At 35.8% G+C, this 18,972-nt stretch overlaps 1 protein-coding gene across 1 annotated transcript in view; it reads left to right on the forward strand.

Moving 5' to 3' along the window:
- The window catches only part of LOC129240339 (MOXD1 homolog 2), a 170,572-nt gene that overhangs the window by 141,858 nt on the left and 9,742 nt on the right, over positions 1-18,972 (forward strand). The window contains exon 9 of the mRNA XM_054876085.1: positions 4,524-4,692. Within this exon, the coding sequence (XP_054732060.1) occupies positions 4,524-4,692 (169 nt within the window). The remainder of the gene's footprint in view (positions 1-4,523; positions 4,693-18,972) is intronic.

Here is an 18,972-nt window from a genome sequence, read left to right on the forward strand (position 1 = left end):
GGTTTTACCTATTTACATATACAATATGACAGTCAATTTGTCCCATAGCTCTGCAGAATGAAATGAGTCGTCTAGCGGAAAACTCAATCCAGGAGCATTGAATGACGCATCATCTCCTTCGTTAAGGTACGTCTGCATACAACTTTCGCGTCGCGTTGGCGTTCGCTTCGCCTTGACAACTGGCCCAGGCACATTCATTAAAGGTGGTGGCACTAGACCAACAACAATGTTTTATACGTTTGATTGTCAAAGTAAAATATTGGCAAAGTGGAAGGCAAAGAATGTTTGTTGCATTCTGGGCTAACAGCCACATGGACACGGCGAAAGAAAAAAAAACAAATCAGCTGATTTACCGATATCATCTTTAATAGGTTCGCCTTGCAACTGACTATGAATGCATACATTTATATGAAGGCGTTTACATATCCAAAGCGTAAAGATAGGAAAATCTGATTTCTTCGCGTGAATGAATAGGCACCACAAGTAAACAAATATAATTATTCCAAATATTTTGAACCCGAGTTGAATTTTAATAAGTATAAATTCATGAACTGTGCTACTATTGTAAATAATAACCTTAACTAACTTTATCATGCATAATAAAGGTCAAGGCTTTCTCTGCCCAAGCTTTGAAAGCACTCGATTTTCTCGCATTGCATTAAACCGAAGCGAAAGCAAGATGAATTGTAAAGGATGATCAATTTAGAGGTAGCGGATTTTAAATTTAAATACAACGAAAATTTAAATTAATTGCGCAAGCTTTATTATATTTGAGTAAAACTATTCATGACATTTATAATCTCTTTCAAATGTTGGCCGCAACTGCGCCGTAATTCGGCCATCCGAAAAGACCAACTTTGAATGACTCGCTGGAGGACTTCAGTCGGTATCTCGTGAATAACTTTAATAATATTGGCTTCCAATGCCTCAATCGAAGTCAGTTCATCCATAAAACATGTAGACTTTACATACCCCCAAAAATAAAAGTCCAAAGGTGTGATATCACACAATCTTGGTGGTCAATCCACTGGTCCGAGACGAGAGATAAATTGCTTACCGAAACGACGATGCAGTAAATCTTTTATTTCACGGGCGGTATGTCAAGCAGCACTGTCTTGTTGGAACCAAATGATTTAAATTTCCGGCATAAAAAAGTCGTTTATCATGGCGCGATAGCGTTCGCCATTCACTGTTACATTGACGCCAGCCTCGTCCCTGAAGAAACATGGGCTGATGATTCCTCCAGTCCATAGGCCGCACCAAACGGTTATTTTTAATCGATGTAATGGCTGTTCTTGAATGGCTTCGGGTTGCTGTTCAGCCCAAATACCATTAAGCCAAAAATGGCCCTCATCGCTGAACACCATAAATAGACTTGAGCGCGCGATGATCATTTTTCACAAATGTCGATTTTCGTAATGCAATTGTACGATTTTTAAACGTTGTTGATGCGTAAGTCTTACCACGATGAAATATCAATGAATACTGAAAAAAATTATGTATTTAATTTGACAGTAGTCAGGATTGATCTGTCAAAAAAACCGTATTGGAAAAAGTACCTCCAATCTAATCACCCTTTATGTAAACAGACATTGATCTCTTTGTGAGATTCCATAAATTTTATGGGGGCATTCAAGAAACGATTGAGGCCACAAAAGTGAATATTAGCGAAATTATTTATGTTTTTGGGGCAAAAATCGTTAACGCCCTGGAAATTAACTGCACAGATTAACTTCTGAAATGACTCTTGAAATAAATCGTAATCCTTATATATACACGTGTATAAACTACTTATATAGTAATATACCAAAAATAAAATATTTTCATTTTTAAAAAGAATCTTGCCTAATTGTGAACAGAAACTTACATCTCCCTGACATTTACATAAATAACTATTTTTCTTCAGTAATTTTGTGCGTGACTCCCATACTATTGCCTTGGACTTGAAACCCACTGTTCGCGTAAAATACTTAATGATAGAAAAACTTGTTTCGAATAGCGGCCGCGCTTTGGCAATTCAATAATCAGTTGGCCTGCCTGTGTACAACGCATCAAATCATGAGCTTATTTTAATATATGGCACCGAAAGTAGTGGTTTCTTATGGGTCATTTGAGATGTGCGTTTGCTTTTTTTGAGAAAATTTCTTACAACTTCATGCGAAACAATCACAGCAGATTCTTCTTTCACAACATACGTTGGGATCATAGTCGAAATTTTAGATTTTTTATATTCTTCCCGTCTAATTTTTATATCCCTCTTTTCCATGGGGAACCGCTAGAATGTTTTGTACTGCATTCTTGAACATTTTTTCGATCTGGTGATTTATGTAGTCAAACTGTGCTACTGGGAATAATAATAGTTTCCAGATATGATAAATTTTTAAGCACTAAGCAATATTTAAAAGAACGCTGCAAGCCCCAAAAAAGAAAATTATAGAAATATTTTCTGGACACCTTGAAATTAGTGTGTTTTTTGTTGAATATTTTTACTCACTGCATCTAGTATTTTTTTACAGCCATGCTATTTGAAAAAACTTTAAATAAATCTAATAAATTATAAACACGAATTTAATAAAGCATCGAATGAGAATGTAGCCAGAGGTTTGCTCCCCTTTTTGTAGGTAAATATTAAGTTAACATATCCGCCATTTCTACCTTGCAGAAATCATAAAAAAGTAATTTTTATAAGTTTTTAAATTCAAATTAAAGTTTTTTTTATTTCAAATTACATTTTTTTAAATTCAAATTAAAGATTTTTAATTTCAAATTAAAGTTTAAGAAATATGATATGATAATTAATTATTATTTTCCAACTTCCACTTGTTTGAAGTTTAGCAATTGCAGTAATCACAAAATAAAACTTCTTTTGTATTCGCAGTAAAGGCAGAATAAAACTTTTCTTTTCTTGTTGTGTAATTATTATTTATTTTAAAATAAATATTTGAAATTCAAATTCCTTAAAACCCTTAAATAAGTTTATGATAATGAACACCAATACATCACCTGAAGAAGTAAATAAACGTCATTATCGGCGAATAATTCAGGTCACAGAAGATTCTGCTGATGACAATTTAGAAAATGAAGAGAACTTACCTATTCCTCGTTGCTGAAACCGCAGGGGAAATTATGTTAAAACGAGTATTGACGAGTATTATGAAAATCAAATGCTATGAAGAAGGTAAAGCTATTGCAGAGTCAGCAGAATTAGCTGGAATTAATAAAAACACAGCCACTTCTATAATTAGAAGGTATAAGTTGGATGTGAGATAATTAGACGAAACCTTGGTGGGACAAGCAATGTTAAACTAAGTGAAGAGATTTTAAACTAAGTAGAGAAATTAATTGAAGAAAATCCATCATTTACTTTAAAAAATATAAAAACAAAAATTTTTGAAAATAGCATCAATCAATTAACATGACCACAACAACGGTATTTACTGCATTAAAAGCTTTAAATAGAACATTAAGAACAATTCAACAATTAAACAACGCAAAAATTATGCACTAAATTTTTCACAAAATGCTCCACAAACACATGAGAACATAATTTTTATTGATGAATCCTGTTTCTACTATCATCTTCGCAGAAATAAAGCTCGATCAAGGATAAATACTTCCGTCCATGTAATAGTTCCAACAACAGCAGGAAGAAATGTTTCATTAATTTTAGCCATGAATTTAAATGATGTTATACATTCTCAAGTAATTCTCATTCTAACTCAACAGTAAATTCAGTTTTTATTACATTTCTTGTTGGATTATTTAATAAACTTGCTGAAAGTAACATCGAAGAAGCATGGTTGGTTCTGGACAATGCCAGAATCCATAAAACTCGGGAAGTATGCTAAAAGATTAGTGAGATTATACATACGTTAATTTTGCTACCACCATATTCCCCCATGTTAAATCCTATAGAAACGGTATTTTCAAAAATAAAATTGTCTGCAAGAAATTTACTGGCCGATCCACAAAATAATCAAAATTTGGTACAGATTATTGAAGAATCAATGACCACTGTTACTTGTACTGATTGCAACAATTATTACGTTGGCATGTCTAGGAAACTACCGCTGGCTGTAGCAGAACAACCGTTGCATTAAATGCTTTGTCCAAATTGCTTTATTTAACTTTTTTTGATTCTTACTCTTTTTAGTATTCATTTTTTATTGTAAATATTCAATATTACATTAATTAACTTTAATTTGCAATCAAAAATCTTTAATTTGAATTTAAGAAAATTTAATTTGAAATAAAAAAAACTTAATTTGCTTTTAAAAAAATTTAATTTGAAATTAAAAAAACTTTAATTTGAAGTTAAAAACCTATAATATAATAACTGTAACTACTACGCATGCAATGGCAAACCTGACGGCAAACCATTTGCCGCTTAGGGTGGCGTTAAACTGGAAGAATTATTCTTTAAGAAAAACAGCCGTAAATAAAAAAGTAGTAATGAATAATAGCACTCACATTAGTATTAAATTAAATTATTATTAAATTATAGTACTATTTTAATATTTCAGTGACTCGAATCCCGTTTTAATTTCCGCACCTCCAGAATTTGCTGGCATGACACTGGAAGCACGATTAATATCCTATGACTGGCAAAATCAGTTCGACGAGTTTCAAGAGGCAACTAGAAGTGGATCCTTTAAACCTCTTTGCTGGGGTGCGAAAAATCACGTTGTACCCGTAAGTATTCGATATTTTCCTTATTATGTATTAATAATTGGCTATACTCGTAAGTAGAAAAAATTGGCTTTAATATAAGCTCATACATATTGTTTCATTATTGACCTTCCAGGTAAATTGGGACGTTGAAAAGTTTTGTAAAATAGATCTATGCTGTTTCTATAGTGTTTACGGTTGCCCTTTTTAATTTTCTGAAAATAGTTCTCTCAAAAGCTCTTAGTGGTTTCTGATCTTTATACGAAATCGTCTTTGCTTCTAGTATTGTGTTAAAGAAGGAAATGCAATCATTTAAGCAACTACTTTGTTACGCATATTGCAATTATTTTCACTTAACAATTAGTAAAATCGGGCCTCCACCTCGCCTACCTCACATAAAACAGAAATCTTGAAAACAGCCCGGCTCACCTCCATCCATACAAGCGCCAACCCTACGAAGTATACTCGTACACACAGGGGAAAGCGGCCTAATACAAGACCATTCGTGTATGAAAGCCTAATAAGCTGAACAATTCTTAAAATAAGAGCGCAAATCTTATTTTGAGGCCGCCTGATTTTAAGACTGTTTCGGTCTACTTTTAAGAGCAAAAGTTTTAAATTCCAGATTAATCGCTCTTGAATTAAGATTGGGGCGTTCTTATATTAAGCCTAATTGTTCTTAAATAAAGGCGCGTATTTTTGATTTTAGCGTACATTGTTCATACTTATTTAGTATTGAATTTGAAATTTCGAAATACATTCAGTCCTGTAGGAATTGAAAGGAAATTCTATTAGGTAGGTACCATTAGCTGATTAATGTCAGTAGTTTTTAGCGTCCATAGTTAAGCACGGAGCGAATCAAGGTTTTGTATATCCTTAACTTTTATTTAGATCTGGTGCATAAATTTTAAAGTTTCACCACTTTCATAATAAGTGTCGCCGATCCAGTGCGTGAATTTAACAAGATTCAGTCTTTTCAACTTCGCTTAGTTTTGTTTATTTCGCGATGCGTTCTTCCACCTTCCTGGCTAACCGGCGACTGCTTAAAGTATGTTCTCTTCCTGTTTATATACAATTTTAGGTAAACGGTTTCACCAATTGCACTTACCAATTACACTTAATACAAGCAGCCAGAAAAGTGGAGAAACGCATCCGGGTTTACAAAACGGTGGTTATATATAAACTGGGGAAATAAGAAACAGCAAATTTACAATAACAAACGACGAATAACATAAGGTGGAGAAATGAAAACGGCAAATTTACAAAAATAAAACATAAAGACAAATAACATAAAGACCCCGGTGAATCACCCTGATTCACCACCATCAACGTCTAATACGGTCGTTGTCTATAATAGGAGTCTGTGCAGGATTTGTTAACCCCAGAAGGAAATCATTAGGTTTCAGTGGATTTTCGACATCAGTGTTGATCGGCAAATGGGTCAGCGGCCGAGAATTGACGACGTTTTCCGCTTCAATAAGGAAACTGTTCATGGTATGCTCCTTTGGCACAACTTCTTTCAAAGTACATATAACGGAGCACACGCCTGACTGCAGCATTCTCTCCCTGGCACCACCTTGTGCTGGATTAAATGGCGCTGTATTAATGGCGATACCCTTCTGCGATAATTCATTTTGCAGACGAACGCAATCAAAGACTTCATCGAATCGCTTTGCCTCTTGATCGGTACCCACGAAATTCCTTCCATTGTCAGATCTGATACGTATGGGCACACCACGTCGGTTTATGAAACTGCGTATAGCAATAATGCTCCAATCCGTGCTTAAATCATGAGCCAACTCCAGGTGCACAGCTCGCACAGTCAAGCTGGTAAAAAGCGCTACCCATCTCTTCTCAATGCTGCGCCGGACAGTAACGGTTACTGAGCTAAAATAATCGAGTCCCGTGTAGCTAAATGCCGGCACGTATGGAGTGAGCCTATCCATAGGAAGCGGACCCATTAATGGAGCTACTGGTGTTGCCTTGTTCACTCGGCACTCAGCACAACTGGTGACCACGCTACGCAACAGGTTTCTTAGACGAGGCACCCAAAAGCTGCGGCGAATGCTACAAATTATTGCTTCGAGGTACTGGTGGCACATAATGATATGATAGTGCAGTATCAGAAGTTTTGTAAAGGCATGTCCAGGCGGCAAAATAATGGGACGTTGCGTGCTAATTGGAAGCCAGCTGGCAGCGTCGATGCGCCCCTTCACAGGGAGAATGGCCTCCTCGTCCACGTACGGCGAAAGTCCTATCAGCGTGCTATTGCGAGCAATTCCATTACCCTTCTCAATGGATTGAAACTCCTCAGCATAAACCTCGCGCTGTACCATGCGGTATAAAAGGCATTTGGCATTTTCAACCTCCTTCGCAGTCAAACCATAGCATCTGTCTGGCTGAATACGGCAACGGAGGTTGTCGATGAAATGCAAAACCCAATCAGTTGAGAAAATTTTTTAAAATTACAAAAGTTACATCTCACAACGACCAATGCAAATTTGCGGCGAAGCTCTTCATGAGATTCATCATAACTGATAACGGTGACGTCTTCAGAAGGTCAGTCATGCTCATCCTGCAGTAGAAACTAAACTATACTAAAATCGATCTGATCATTTGCACGTGTAGCTTCGTCAGCTACATTTTGTGTAGTGGGCAGCCATCTCCAATTTTTATGCTTGTGGTGGCCAAAATCTCTGCTACCCTGTGCTACACAAAGGGCTTGTAACGCCGATGCTCGCTTTGGATCCATTTGATCCCAGTCTTTGAGTCGCTCCATAGTACGCAGTTCTCGATGACGACGGAGTGCTCTTCGCGAAGGCTGACCATAAGACGAGTGCCCAAAACCACAGCCTGAAGTTCAAGCCGTGGTACAGTAAGGGTCTTTGTTGGCGCACAATTTGACTTTGCAGATACGAGTACTACTTCAATTTCAACCAATGAGTTTTAACATCTCCAATAGGCAACGGCGGCGAAGGCATCTTCACTGGCGTCTAGAAATACGTGGAGCTGCAGGTTACGAGGTGATCTATTGCGAAAATAAAAGCGAGGTATATTGCAGTAGTCGACTGCTGATAATTGTTTACGCCACTTCTCCCACGCGGCATTGATGGTGTCTGGCAATACCTCGTCCCAACGGATTTCATGTTTCCACACTTCGCGCATAAGTAGCTTGGCACCAATAACAAAATTGCAGTCCTAAAGGGTCAAAAATTGACATGACGATGCTTAGCAGTTTTCTTTTAGTGTGGCGTCTGCTTCATTCACCACTGCTGCATCGAGGTTAAGGAATTTCAACTTGAATCCAAAACGATCTGATGACGACTGCCAAAACAAACCAAGTACCCGTTCGACCAGCGTGCTCTCTTTCCTGGCAATCGCTCGTGTATCATCAGTACCACCAAGTGCAGATACTAAGGTCGATGAATTAGATGTCAAACCACAAAGCTCAAACCTGGTATTCCTGTGAATCGTTTGTACATGTCTCAACACAGCGATCGCTTCTTCCTCCGATAGTCCAATATTGCCTTCACAGCACGGGGGGTGGAGCCACTTTGATGCTCCAACGCGTTAATCATCTTGACATAATTAGCAGGACACGGTGAACAAGCATAACCAAAGGTCATTACTTGCATCTCGTACACATCCGGTGCGCGTGTAGCATCACCACCACGCCAAAAGTATCTTTGAGCACATCTATCATCTTCCTATATAAGTACCTGGTGGAACATCTCTTTGATGTCTCCACAAACGGCAACCGCACCTTCACGAAAATGAAAAAAAAACAATACTGCTGCCGAGGACCGATATTCCTGGGGGCCCATCAACGGTTGCGAATTTAGGGAGATCCGCTCACCTCAGCGGCGGCGTCGAAAACTATGCGCGACTTGCCCGGCTTGTTGGGATTAGCAACTGCTAAGTGCGGTAAATACCACATTGTTGGCGTACACTTGGCGGCTTCTAGCGCATTGATCTATTGTGTAAAATTGTACATCTGTCTACTTGACAAATAATGACATAAAAAAAGCTATCGTCTAAAATGCACTACTGACATCCACGAGCCACTTTTGATATACCGTTTATTTGCGGCTGGCACAGCTGAATGGCCTTATGCGTGACCACCATTCGGAAGTGCCCAGATTCGAATCTTCGGTCATGAAACCAGAATTGATACAACAAATTTTTCTAATGCGTTCGCTCTTCGGCAGAAAATGGCCAACCTCAAACCCCATAAATAGGAGAAGGAGCTCGGCCAAACTCCCGATAAGGGATATAAAGCGTCAATTATACAAAGTCTTTCTGGACTTTTCTGTTTCAAATGCAGCTGTTTTTAATCTTTTAAATTCCGCCTATTAGGATTTAATTGCATTATTGGATGTAATTAGTTTTTACAGTCACTCTTTGCTATTTGTAGCCTGTACGATTAAACTGAATTAAATGTTCACCCATCTTGCCTCGTATTAAAAAAATAAGTATTATTAAATACCCTTAAATCCTCAAAAGTGAATTCTAGGGTTGGTGCGTAACTACCATTCGGAACTCGGAAAGAACGTAGGGTTGAATCTCTGTAAAACACCATTCAGGTTTTCTATCAAAAATATGTTCTTAATTTAAGATTTTAAAGGGTAATCTAAAATTAAGTATAACCGGACCTAAATTCACTTGTAGAACAGTTTTTCGCTGTGTATGGGAAGCGGGCTTTGTTGTTGATCAAGATTAGGATAGGCTCACTCTAATTTCCAGGAAATATTTCTCCAGACCTATCCGTTCATATTTGGCCTTTCAAGTAAGGCAGCGCCTAAATTACCGAGGATTTTCCATCCATTCGCTGGTCAAAATGAATGCTGGTCACAGATTCGCGCTGTATTGTAGAAGAAATAGTACGAATGTATGACATTTTGGCATAGTGGTTACCGATTGTTTAGAAATAGGGAGATTTTTGTTGAAGCAATATCCATTATGTACATAAGTCAATCGTATAAATCTCGGTTTGAAGAACCCTGAAAATATCTGGAAATATAAAGGGTTATCGCAATAAGAGGTATGGACTTGTAATATGTGTATGTAATATAAACTTAAAAAAAGAACAAAAAATTGTTTGGTTTTTTTCGAATTTTCAATTATAAATTAAACTACTAAATTAAGCATATCGCTTTGGAAATAGTCTAACCACTCAAATGGTGTAATCACAACCACATCAGTTTAGAACGACTTGTTGAATTTATTTATATTTAATAATAAAATGGCGTTAAAACGTGAAATAATAACGCTTGGTGTAATGCATTCCAAAAATTTGATTTTATTCATTTTATTATTTTTTACTATAACGCGCACATAGTAAAAATTGGAAGCAAACCGCAAGTTGCGCAAAGAAAAAGATGAATGGCTCAAAGTTGACTGGCAAACATTTTTTTTGAAAGCGATTTGTTGGAAAGCCGTTTACACCATTGAACTGTTGCATTCAACTAAAGGTTAAATCAAAAACCGCTTCATGCAAACACCCTTTATGTACTAAGTAAAATATTACAGAACCCAGAATTGATAAGGTGCTCTACAAATTACGCAAGTTTGTCTTTTATATGGCCAATAAAAGCGAATTTATACAAGGTGATATCACTAAACAGCTGATTTTCTTTTTTTTCATGCGAAGATATATTTTGAAAGTCAAATAGACCTGCTTATTTATTGCTGATTTTTAATTTGCTTACAATGTGATTGAAATTTCGACATACGAATTGCCAAATTGCAAACATATTATAAAATACATGTAAAGGTGGTTGTTCTCGTAGTACCACTATCTTGTACAGATTCGCCCTGAAACAAATAACGTGTGCCAATAAAGTAGCTGGGCAAATTCCTTTTTATTAGAACCTAAGAGTGGTGAATAATATCTTTTTCATTTAATCCTTAAATTACACTGTGGTACAAAAAAAAAAGTTGCAAAAAAACTTTGGATCGGATATGGTGAGGGTTGTAGCTTATGAAAAACTGGAAAGAATGGTATAGTTGAAATTTCCAATACACCCTCAAAATCTCGTTTTAGAGCCAAAAAACCGTTTTTAGGCATATTCATGTACAAAATGCATCGTATCTTTGTCATTTTTTGACAAAATTAAAATTTTTTTTTTTCATTTTCCAGCTAAATGTTTAACCTTTCCAACCGTGAAAGAATTTTTTTATTATCTTTTGAATTCACGGAGATAGAGACCAAAAACTTTCAAAAAATTTAATTTTTTTACTTATTTTTCAACTTTGAGACTAGTTGGTAGCTTTAATTTTATATAAAACATCTATTTTTCTCTTACTAAATCAAAAGTGTATTTAATTTTGCTTTTAATGACCCCTAATTCAAAAGAATTCGTTAGAAATTATCCAAGGAATTGCGTTTATAAGATTATAGTCACTTTACTAGTTTTACAAGTAATGTGATATTTTTTCTATTCTTACTTCCTCGTATTTTTTTTTTTTGCGTTTTATGCACTTTTCTATACTTTTTTTAATGGCGCCTGTTCATTGACGGATCGTGTAGAAGTAAGAACACTCTAATTTAACTTTAGATTGACAAATATATTTTTTAAAAATTAATGATAATTTATTTTTTAAGGTCTGAAAGCTGTGTTATTACACAATGAAAATTCATTTCCGTCAGTTCCTGTAGCGTACGGAACAAACATGAAGGAGTCCTATGCTACAATGGAGAAAATACTTCAAATGATAAAATACAATGAGCATAAGTGGCAAATTGTGGCAGATTTAAAAGTTTTAACAATTTTATTCGGCATGCAAGGCGGATATACCAAAAATCCATGCTATTTTTGCGAGTGGGATAGTCGAGCACCGAATAAATATGAAAAAACAGAGTGGCCAATTCGTACATTCTTTAAGATTGGGAAGAAAAATGTATTGAACATTCCGTTAGTGCGATCAGAAAACATAATACTACCTCCTTTGCATTTAAAACTTGGATATATGAAGCAATTTGTTAAAGCTCTCTCAGTTGACAGCGAAGCTTTTCGATACCTGAAAATATTATTTCCAAGGTTGAGTGACGCCAAAGTGAAGGAAGGTAATCTCTAGAAATATAAGCTTTTTTACAATAAACTCAAGTCTTAATACGTTAAAGTAGTCATGTTGTAACTTGAAAATACTGTATATTTTAAAAAAATTTTAGGTATATTCGTTGGTCCACAAATTCGAAAAATCATGAACGACAATGTTTTTCCATCGAAATTGAATGATGTAGAAAGACGAGCTTGGAGCAGTTTTGTTTCCTTATGTCAGAATTTTCTTGGCAACAATAGAAGCCATGATTACAAAGCAATCGTAAAGGAATTTTTAAGTGCTTATGGTGCAATGGGATGCAACATGTCCATAAAAATCCATTTTTTGCACTCACATTTAGATTTCTTTCCTGAAAATCTTGGACAAATGAGTGACGAGCAAGGGGAAAGATTCCATCAGGAAATGACAGCCGTTGAAAAACGTTTTCAGGGGAAAAGCACTATTAATATGCTTTCAGAGTATTGTTGGTCGCTCAAACGCGAAGAAGACGGTTCAAAGTTAAAGAGAAAAAGATTAAATAAGCATTTTTAAATTTTGAAAGAAGATTTTGTGTTATTGAATATTGTTAGATAATTTAATAGATTAAAATGGTTTATGGAATTAATAAATTTTATAGTTTCTATATAACGAAAATATTTATTATTATTCTATAATATCAGATAAACGTATTACTAAACTCTACACACTGATAATTTTGTGGAAAAAGTATAGAAAAGTGCATAAAACGCAAAAAAAAAAAATACGAGGAAGTAAGAATAGAAAAAATATCACATTACTTGTAAAACTAGTAAAGTGACTATAATCTTATAAACGCAATTCCTTGGATAATTTCTAACGAATTCTTTTGAATTAGGGGTCATTAAAAGCAAAATTAAATACACTTTTGATTTAGTAAGAGAAAAATAGATGTTTTATATAAAATTAAAGCTACCAACTAGTCTCAAAGTTGAAAAATAAGTAAAAAAATTAAATTTTTTGAAAGTTTTTGGTCTCTATCTCCGTGAATTCAAAAGATAATAAAAAAATTCTTTCACGGTTGGAAAGGTTAAACATTTAGCTGGAAAATGAAAAAAAAAATTTTAATTTTGTCAAAAAATGACAAAGATACGATGCATTTTGTACATGAATATGCCTAAAAACGGTTTTTTGGCTCTAAAACGAGATTTTGAGGGTGTATTGGAAATTTCAACTATACCATTCTTTCCAGTTTTTCATAAGCTACAACCCTCACCATATCCGATCCAAAGTTTTTTTGCAACTTTTTTTTTTGTACCACAGTGTTATTTATTAGTTTATGGCCTTTAATTAAAAAATTATTTAAATTAATTTTTTATCATGAAGGTCGCAAACCAAGACCATTTACGTCAACGCATTTATGACATGCTTGGACAGCATTCAAAAAAAGAGGTTTTGCAACACTTTCTTCTGGAAAATATTGTACGTTCAACAATTTATTCAATTTTTAAACGTTTTGATAGTGGGATAGCTCCCTCAGGAGTGAAAAAATCAGGTCGCCCAAAAGTTCTGAACGCAAAACAATTAAAAAAACTGCAAAAAGCTGCTATTGACAAAAAAGGTGCATCAAACCGCAAGTTAGGTCGAAAGTTTGGTATTTCTAAAGAGACTGTACGTCAAAATTTGTTGAAAAGTGGTATTAATTATCACAAAAGGGTAACGGTTCCAAAATATAGTGATAAACAACTAGAAGAAATACCAAAGAAATGTAGATTGCTCCGCCGTAGCTATTTTGTTGGCGATGTTGAGGTGATTCTCGATGATGAGAAATATTTTACGTTTGCTTGGAATAACGGAGACCAAAACTGTGGATTTTATACAAACAACATAGAGAATACTCCTGATAATATTAAGTTTGCTCCTAAAGCTAAATTTGAACCGAAAGTTTTAGTTTGGGCTGCCATATCTTCCAAAGGACTCTCTCAACTTTATCTTCAAGATTCCACAGCTCCTGCCATAAGAAGTGACATTTACATTCAAAAATGCCTTACAAAACTTAAAAAATGTATCAAATCCGAGCATTCTGATGGTAATTACATCTTTTGGCCTGACTTAGCAAGTAGTCATTATGCTAAAAAGACCTTAGAGTGGATGTCAGAAAATAATATAAAATTTGTTCCGAAATGTGCTAACCCACCAAACATCCCAAAGGCCAGACCAATTGAAAATTTTTGGACTCTACTTTGCCAGAAAGTGTACGAAGATGGCTGGAAAGCTAAATCAAATCAACAGCTGAAGAACAGGATCAAATTATGTGCAAGGAAAGTGGACATGAACGTCGTCCAAAAGATGATTGGAGGTATCAAATCAAAGCTTCGGAAAATAAAAGACCATGGTCCTTTAGAACTATACAAGTAATGCTTTTTTTGTGTAACAATCATATCTTTTATAAATAAAAAAAATTAAACAATTTTGAACAGTAGTATGGTTTTTTATTTTTAATGAAAATTTGTCTAGCTACTTTATTGGCACACGTTATTTCCGAGATCCCAAAACAAAAATAATTATGATTAAGAATATCTACCAATCTATCAAAGTACCGAAATATTTGAGTATCAACATCCCAACATAAAAACAGTTCTATTTCTGCAAAACTTTTATTAAATGGTATTCAAGTTACCGGAAATGTTCTTTCCGGTCAAGTTTCTCACTTATGCAAGGTACAAGAGCTAGTTGAAATAAATGTAGAAAGTCTCACAGTAAATCCTTCCAAGTCTTCACTTATTTAATACTTAAAGCATCAGATCGGCGACCGTTAAGGATAATGGATTTGTGTCTAGACATTATAGATGAAAACTACGATCACCGGTCACAAGGGGAAAATCCGGGACATCTACAAACCTACAAGAAATAGGCTTGGTTCCAAAACAATTTCCGCAGGACGCTAATCTTAGCGAGGACTTCCCTAATGATATTCAGATAAAACTGAGGTACCAGCTAAAAGTCAAAATTGCATCTGAGTCAAAATGAGTCAGACAGCTGCCAAATCAATTGTCCAAACAAATGTATGTACATATGTATATACAAGTAGTAACGAAGTTAATAGGTCAAGAGAAATAGTCGATGAAGTTGATTCGGAGAGCGATTTTGGCTGGGATTTTGGAAAAGCCAATGTACTCAGTTTCTGGGCGACCAGTTGCGGCCTCAGAGTCAACTCTAACAAAACGGAGCGGGTGCGATTTAGCAGAAAATACACTTTAGACTTCCCAGTTTATATAGCCACTTTCTCCCGCTTTCATCGCAAGATAGGTATCTGGGAGGGATACTTGAATCCAAACTCCATTGTAAGCTACACATTGCAAATCGGGTAAAGAAGGATAGTACATATAGCTTTCTAATCCTGCAAATCTATGTTCAGCGAAAATTGGTGACTCAAGTCACAGGTCCATCTTTGGGCGTAACACGTAGGGGTTCTGCCAATTTTAACATATGGATGCCTAGTTTGGTGAGAAGTTTTTCGAAAGGGCTATAATATCAGTAAGCTGGGGAGGATGCAAACGACTGTTTGTATTGGCATCGTCGGAGCAAGTAGAACTTGTTCCACTTACTTACATCGACCTTTACGTTATTGTCATCGCTCCTCAAAGTGCGATGAGGTTAAAGAAGGTTGGCCTCTGGAGGCAATCTCTCAAGGGACTTGATAGCACTTTTAGGCAGTTAATACCGTATTGCTCTAAACTTTGTACAGATCTCTCTATCCGCAATTGGGGTTTGAAGGAACGTATTCCGCATTCCGAGTGGTAGTCTCGCAACAACCCTTTTTCTGATAGTCGAGCCGAGATCAAGGCTCTGACGAGGTCATGGTGTAGATCCAAACTGGTAAACTCCTGTTAGGATGAGACTACATCTCTTGGATGTGTAGGTACCACTTCTCTGATTTGGGTTCCAGAACATAGGAAATGAAATTGCTGATGAGCTTGCCTGAATTGGTCTTAGAGATCTGCTGCCCCGTTAACGGCTTCCCACTGACTGCTATTAAAGGGGAATTGCACAACTTATTTCTAAGGAAAGTCCATTTCTTCATGTGCTACTTCAAAAACCCTTTGGCGTCAGTACTATAGACGCAGGACTCAAAAAGTCCTGGGGACTCCACGCCATTCAATTCCCAAACTCGTAGCTGTGTTTACCGGTCATTGGTCACGCAGAAAAGCAAGGTTTAACATTTAATCCCCAATCCAGAAGCTGTGGGCGCCTGTGGGAGTCTGTTAAACACTTTCTCTTTAAATGTTCGGTTTGTGCAGCTAGACGATTAAGGTTCCTGGGTTCTTCTTTGACAGCCTAAGCCAGTGCGCCAACCTAAATCCCATCAATATTCTCCATATTTGGGTGTAGATATATGCGTGTTGTAGGTCTCATAATGGTCTAAAAACGACAATTGAAAAGGAAAGCTTTTTATAAAAAACAGGACAAATGATTTTAATAAGAGAAAGGAGGAGGAAAACCAGCCAAATATTTTTATAAAGAAAAAAGCTACATAGAAAATAAATCAGAAATGGATAGGAAATATTATTGTTTCTAAGCCTCTATTTACTTTACCAATTGCGTAGGCAGAGTAACAAAGCAAAAGTTCTTTCTTCGCTTCTATTTTTATTTTACCAATTGAAACCCTTGGAAGTGCACGAAGCACTGGCACTTTTTCGATAGTAGGAAAAATAAAATAGTTTGAAAAAACAAACAGATATATGAGTGAACACACAATTGTGAAGTTTCAGTAAAGTGTTTATGACATTTTTTCTATTATATTTATTCACTCCCTCACGAACCTGGAGTTACAATTTAAAAACTATTACACCTCGTTTAGTAAAGTATAGTAAAAATAGTTCCAGTTCGGAATTGCATTTGCAAATTTCTACTCAAGCGAAGATAATTCGCTACATTTCTTGCGATTTTTACTTCCTTCAATTCGTATTTTACTGCGTTCAGTCCACAGTTTTCAATGCTTTATTACACTTGCGCATGAGGCAATGGTAAATTTACGAAGGAAATGGAAACAAAAAAGTTTGAAAAATTTCAAATAGCACAAATAGTGCACGAGAACTTTGCAGACGCTGCGAAAAGAAAACCGCAAGCTTTATAAAGTACAGCCAATTTATTGCGGCTGAAACGCAAGACTCTTTACTGCTTTCGTTCTTCGTTTGCCTCACAACAATCAAGTTCCCATTTCCCACCCAAAAGCTTTAATGGCTGAGAAAGTAAAATGATAGTATGTACACATACACATGTACTTTTAATGTAATACTTGTATGAGTCCCTATGTACATATATATACAGTAGAAGCCCGATAAGTACAATTGGAAAATTTCAGCAATGATTGCACTTAGCGAAAAATTGCACTTTTGCGAATTTCTCTTGTGGATCGAGGAATACCTAGGGAAAAATATTTTAACTCTATTCAATGCAATTAATGAGCTCAAAAGGTCGATATTCAAGAAAAATGAATATATATTTATTGAAATTAATACAAAGAGATCAATGCGGAAGGACATATGAGTGTGTGCTCCAAAATTCAATTATTTTTTTTGGAAAAACTTTGTTATTTTCGATTGCGTTTTCTCGTAACACTTTTCAAGTGCTTTTGATCGGATATCATGCAAACAAGCGATCTGATTGAATGACAGTACATCGTTCTGTTCACCCCATTTCAAAATTGTATTGACACAACCAAAAATCGATTCATGCTGGACATATTCGGTTGTTTCTTCTTGAGTAGTATCTTCGGGTTCATTGGCTTCACTATCACCTTCATGTATTCCTAATTCAAAACCCAATTGCGGATTTCATCTGTGTCTGCTTCACGCACATAGTTTTCGACCATCTCATTTAACCGTTGTAATCCTCCAACAAGAAGGGGGTCGTCAATTTCGATATCCAATGGCATATCGTCTGGATTCGATTCAATAATCGCGTCAATTGTCGGGCTTGTACCCAATACGCTTTTCCAGCATTTAGCGATCGTTTCAGGGAGCAATTTCCGCCATGCTTGGCTCAACATGATCAGGGCGGTTTTCAAATCAATTTTCTTCAATAGTTCATGTAATGAAGAATCTTTTTCACTAATTATGGTTTCCATTAGCAATGTTTTGTATTGAATTTTTGTCAAGTTAATAACACCTTGATCCATTGGCTGTAAAATCGCTCTGCAATTGGCCGGAAAATACATCACTTCGATCTCACCACAAACTAATTCTTCTTCGGGCGGATGAGATGGGGCTTGATCCAGCAAGAGTAATGCTTTGGGTGGAACATCATTTTCTTTGGCGAATTTTTTCACTTCTTCGACAAAATTATCAAAGAACCACTTTTTGAAAATATCCCGCGTCATCCAAGCAGTCTTGTTGCTAGCATAATTCACCGGTAGACGAAAATTTTTAAAACAACGCGGATTCATAGATTTGCCGTCGTTAATGGTTTTATTTTGTGGCTGCCATCACCATTTGCACACAAAAAGAACACTGATTCGATCTTTTGAAACTTTGTTGCCTGGATCACTCTTTTCATCTTTCGAAACGTAGGTTTTATTTGGCAAAAATTTCCAAAAGAGCCCCGTTTCATCAGCATTATATATTTGTGATGTTACATATCCTTTTTCAGCGATTTTCGCCGTCAATTTTTCCTTAAATGGCTCAATGGCTTCTGGATCACAAGATAATGATTCACCAGTCACAGTCAAATAGCGAAGTCCGAAACGCTTCTTGAATCGCGAAAACCATCCATCACTTGCATTGAATTGTTCTCCATCCTTTTTTATTTCATCAAATATTTTTAATGCTTTGCTTTTCAATATCAAACTAGAAACAGGAGCATTTCGCAAACGCTTCTCGAGCTCTGGATGATTGCCAAACCGCAAAGTTTTCCGTTTATTTCCAAGTGAAAATGAATTGTATGCATTTTCTTTTAATGAACGGGATTGTTTTTTTATTCGGCAAATCGTTGCGCAATCAACTTTGTATTCGAATGCAAGATCTCGTTGTTTAACGCCTTTTTCAATTTTTTGGAGAATCTCATCTCTTTCTTTCAATGTAAGAAAATGTAGATTCTTTTTCACTTTTCCCATGATTTTATTTGATGAAAGCAAAAAAAAATGATTCAAACTCCGAACGATTGTTTTACTCTCAAGAACCAGCTTGAAACTAACGCGTGTTGAATGTCACAAACGATTCGATGCCATATTTTATGATATCAGCGCTACAATTTTACAGTTATTTGTAAAAATCAAAAATCACAAAG

This window comes from Anastrepha obliqua, chromosome 3 (assembly GCF_027943255.1).
Source record: "Anastrepha obliqua isolate idAnaObli1 chromosome 3, idAnaObli1_1.0, whole genome shotgun sequence".
NCBI lineage: Eukaryota > Metazoa > Arthropoda > Insecta > Diptera > Tephritidae > Anastrepha > Anastrepha obliqua.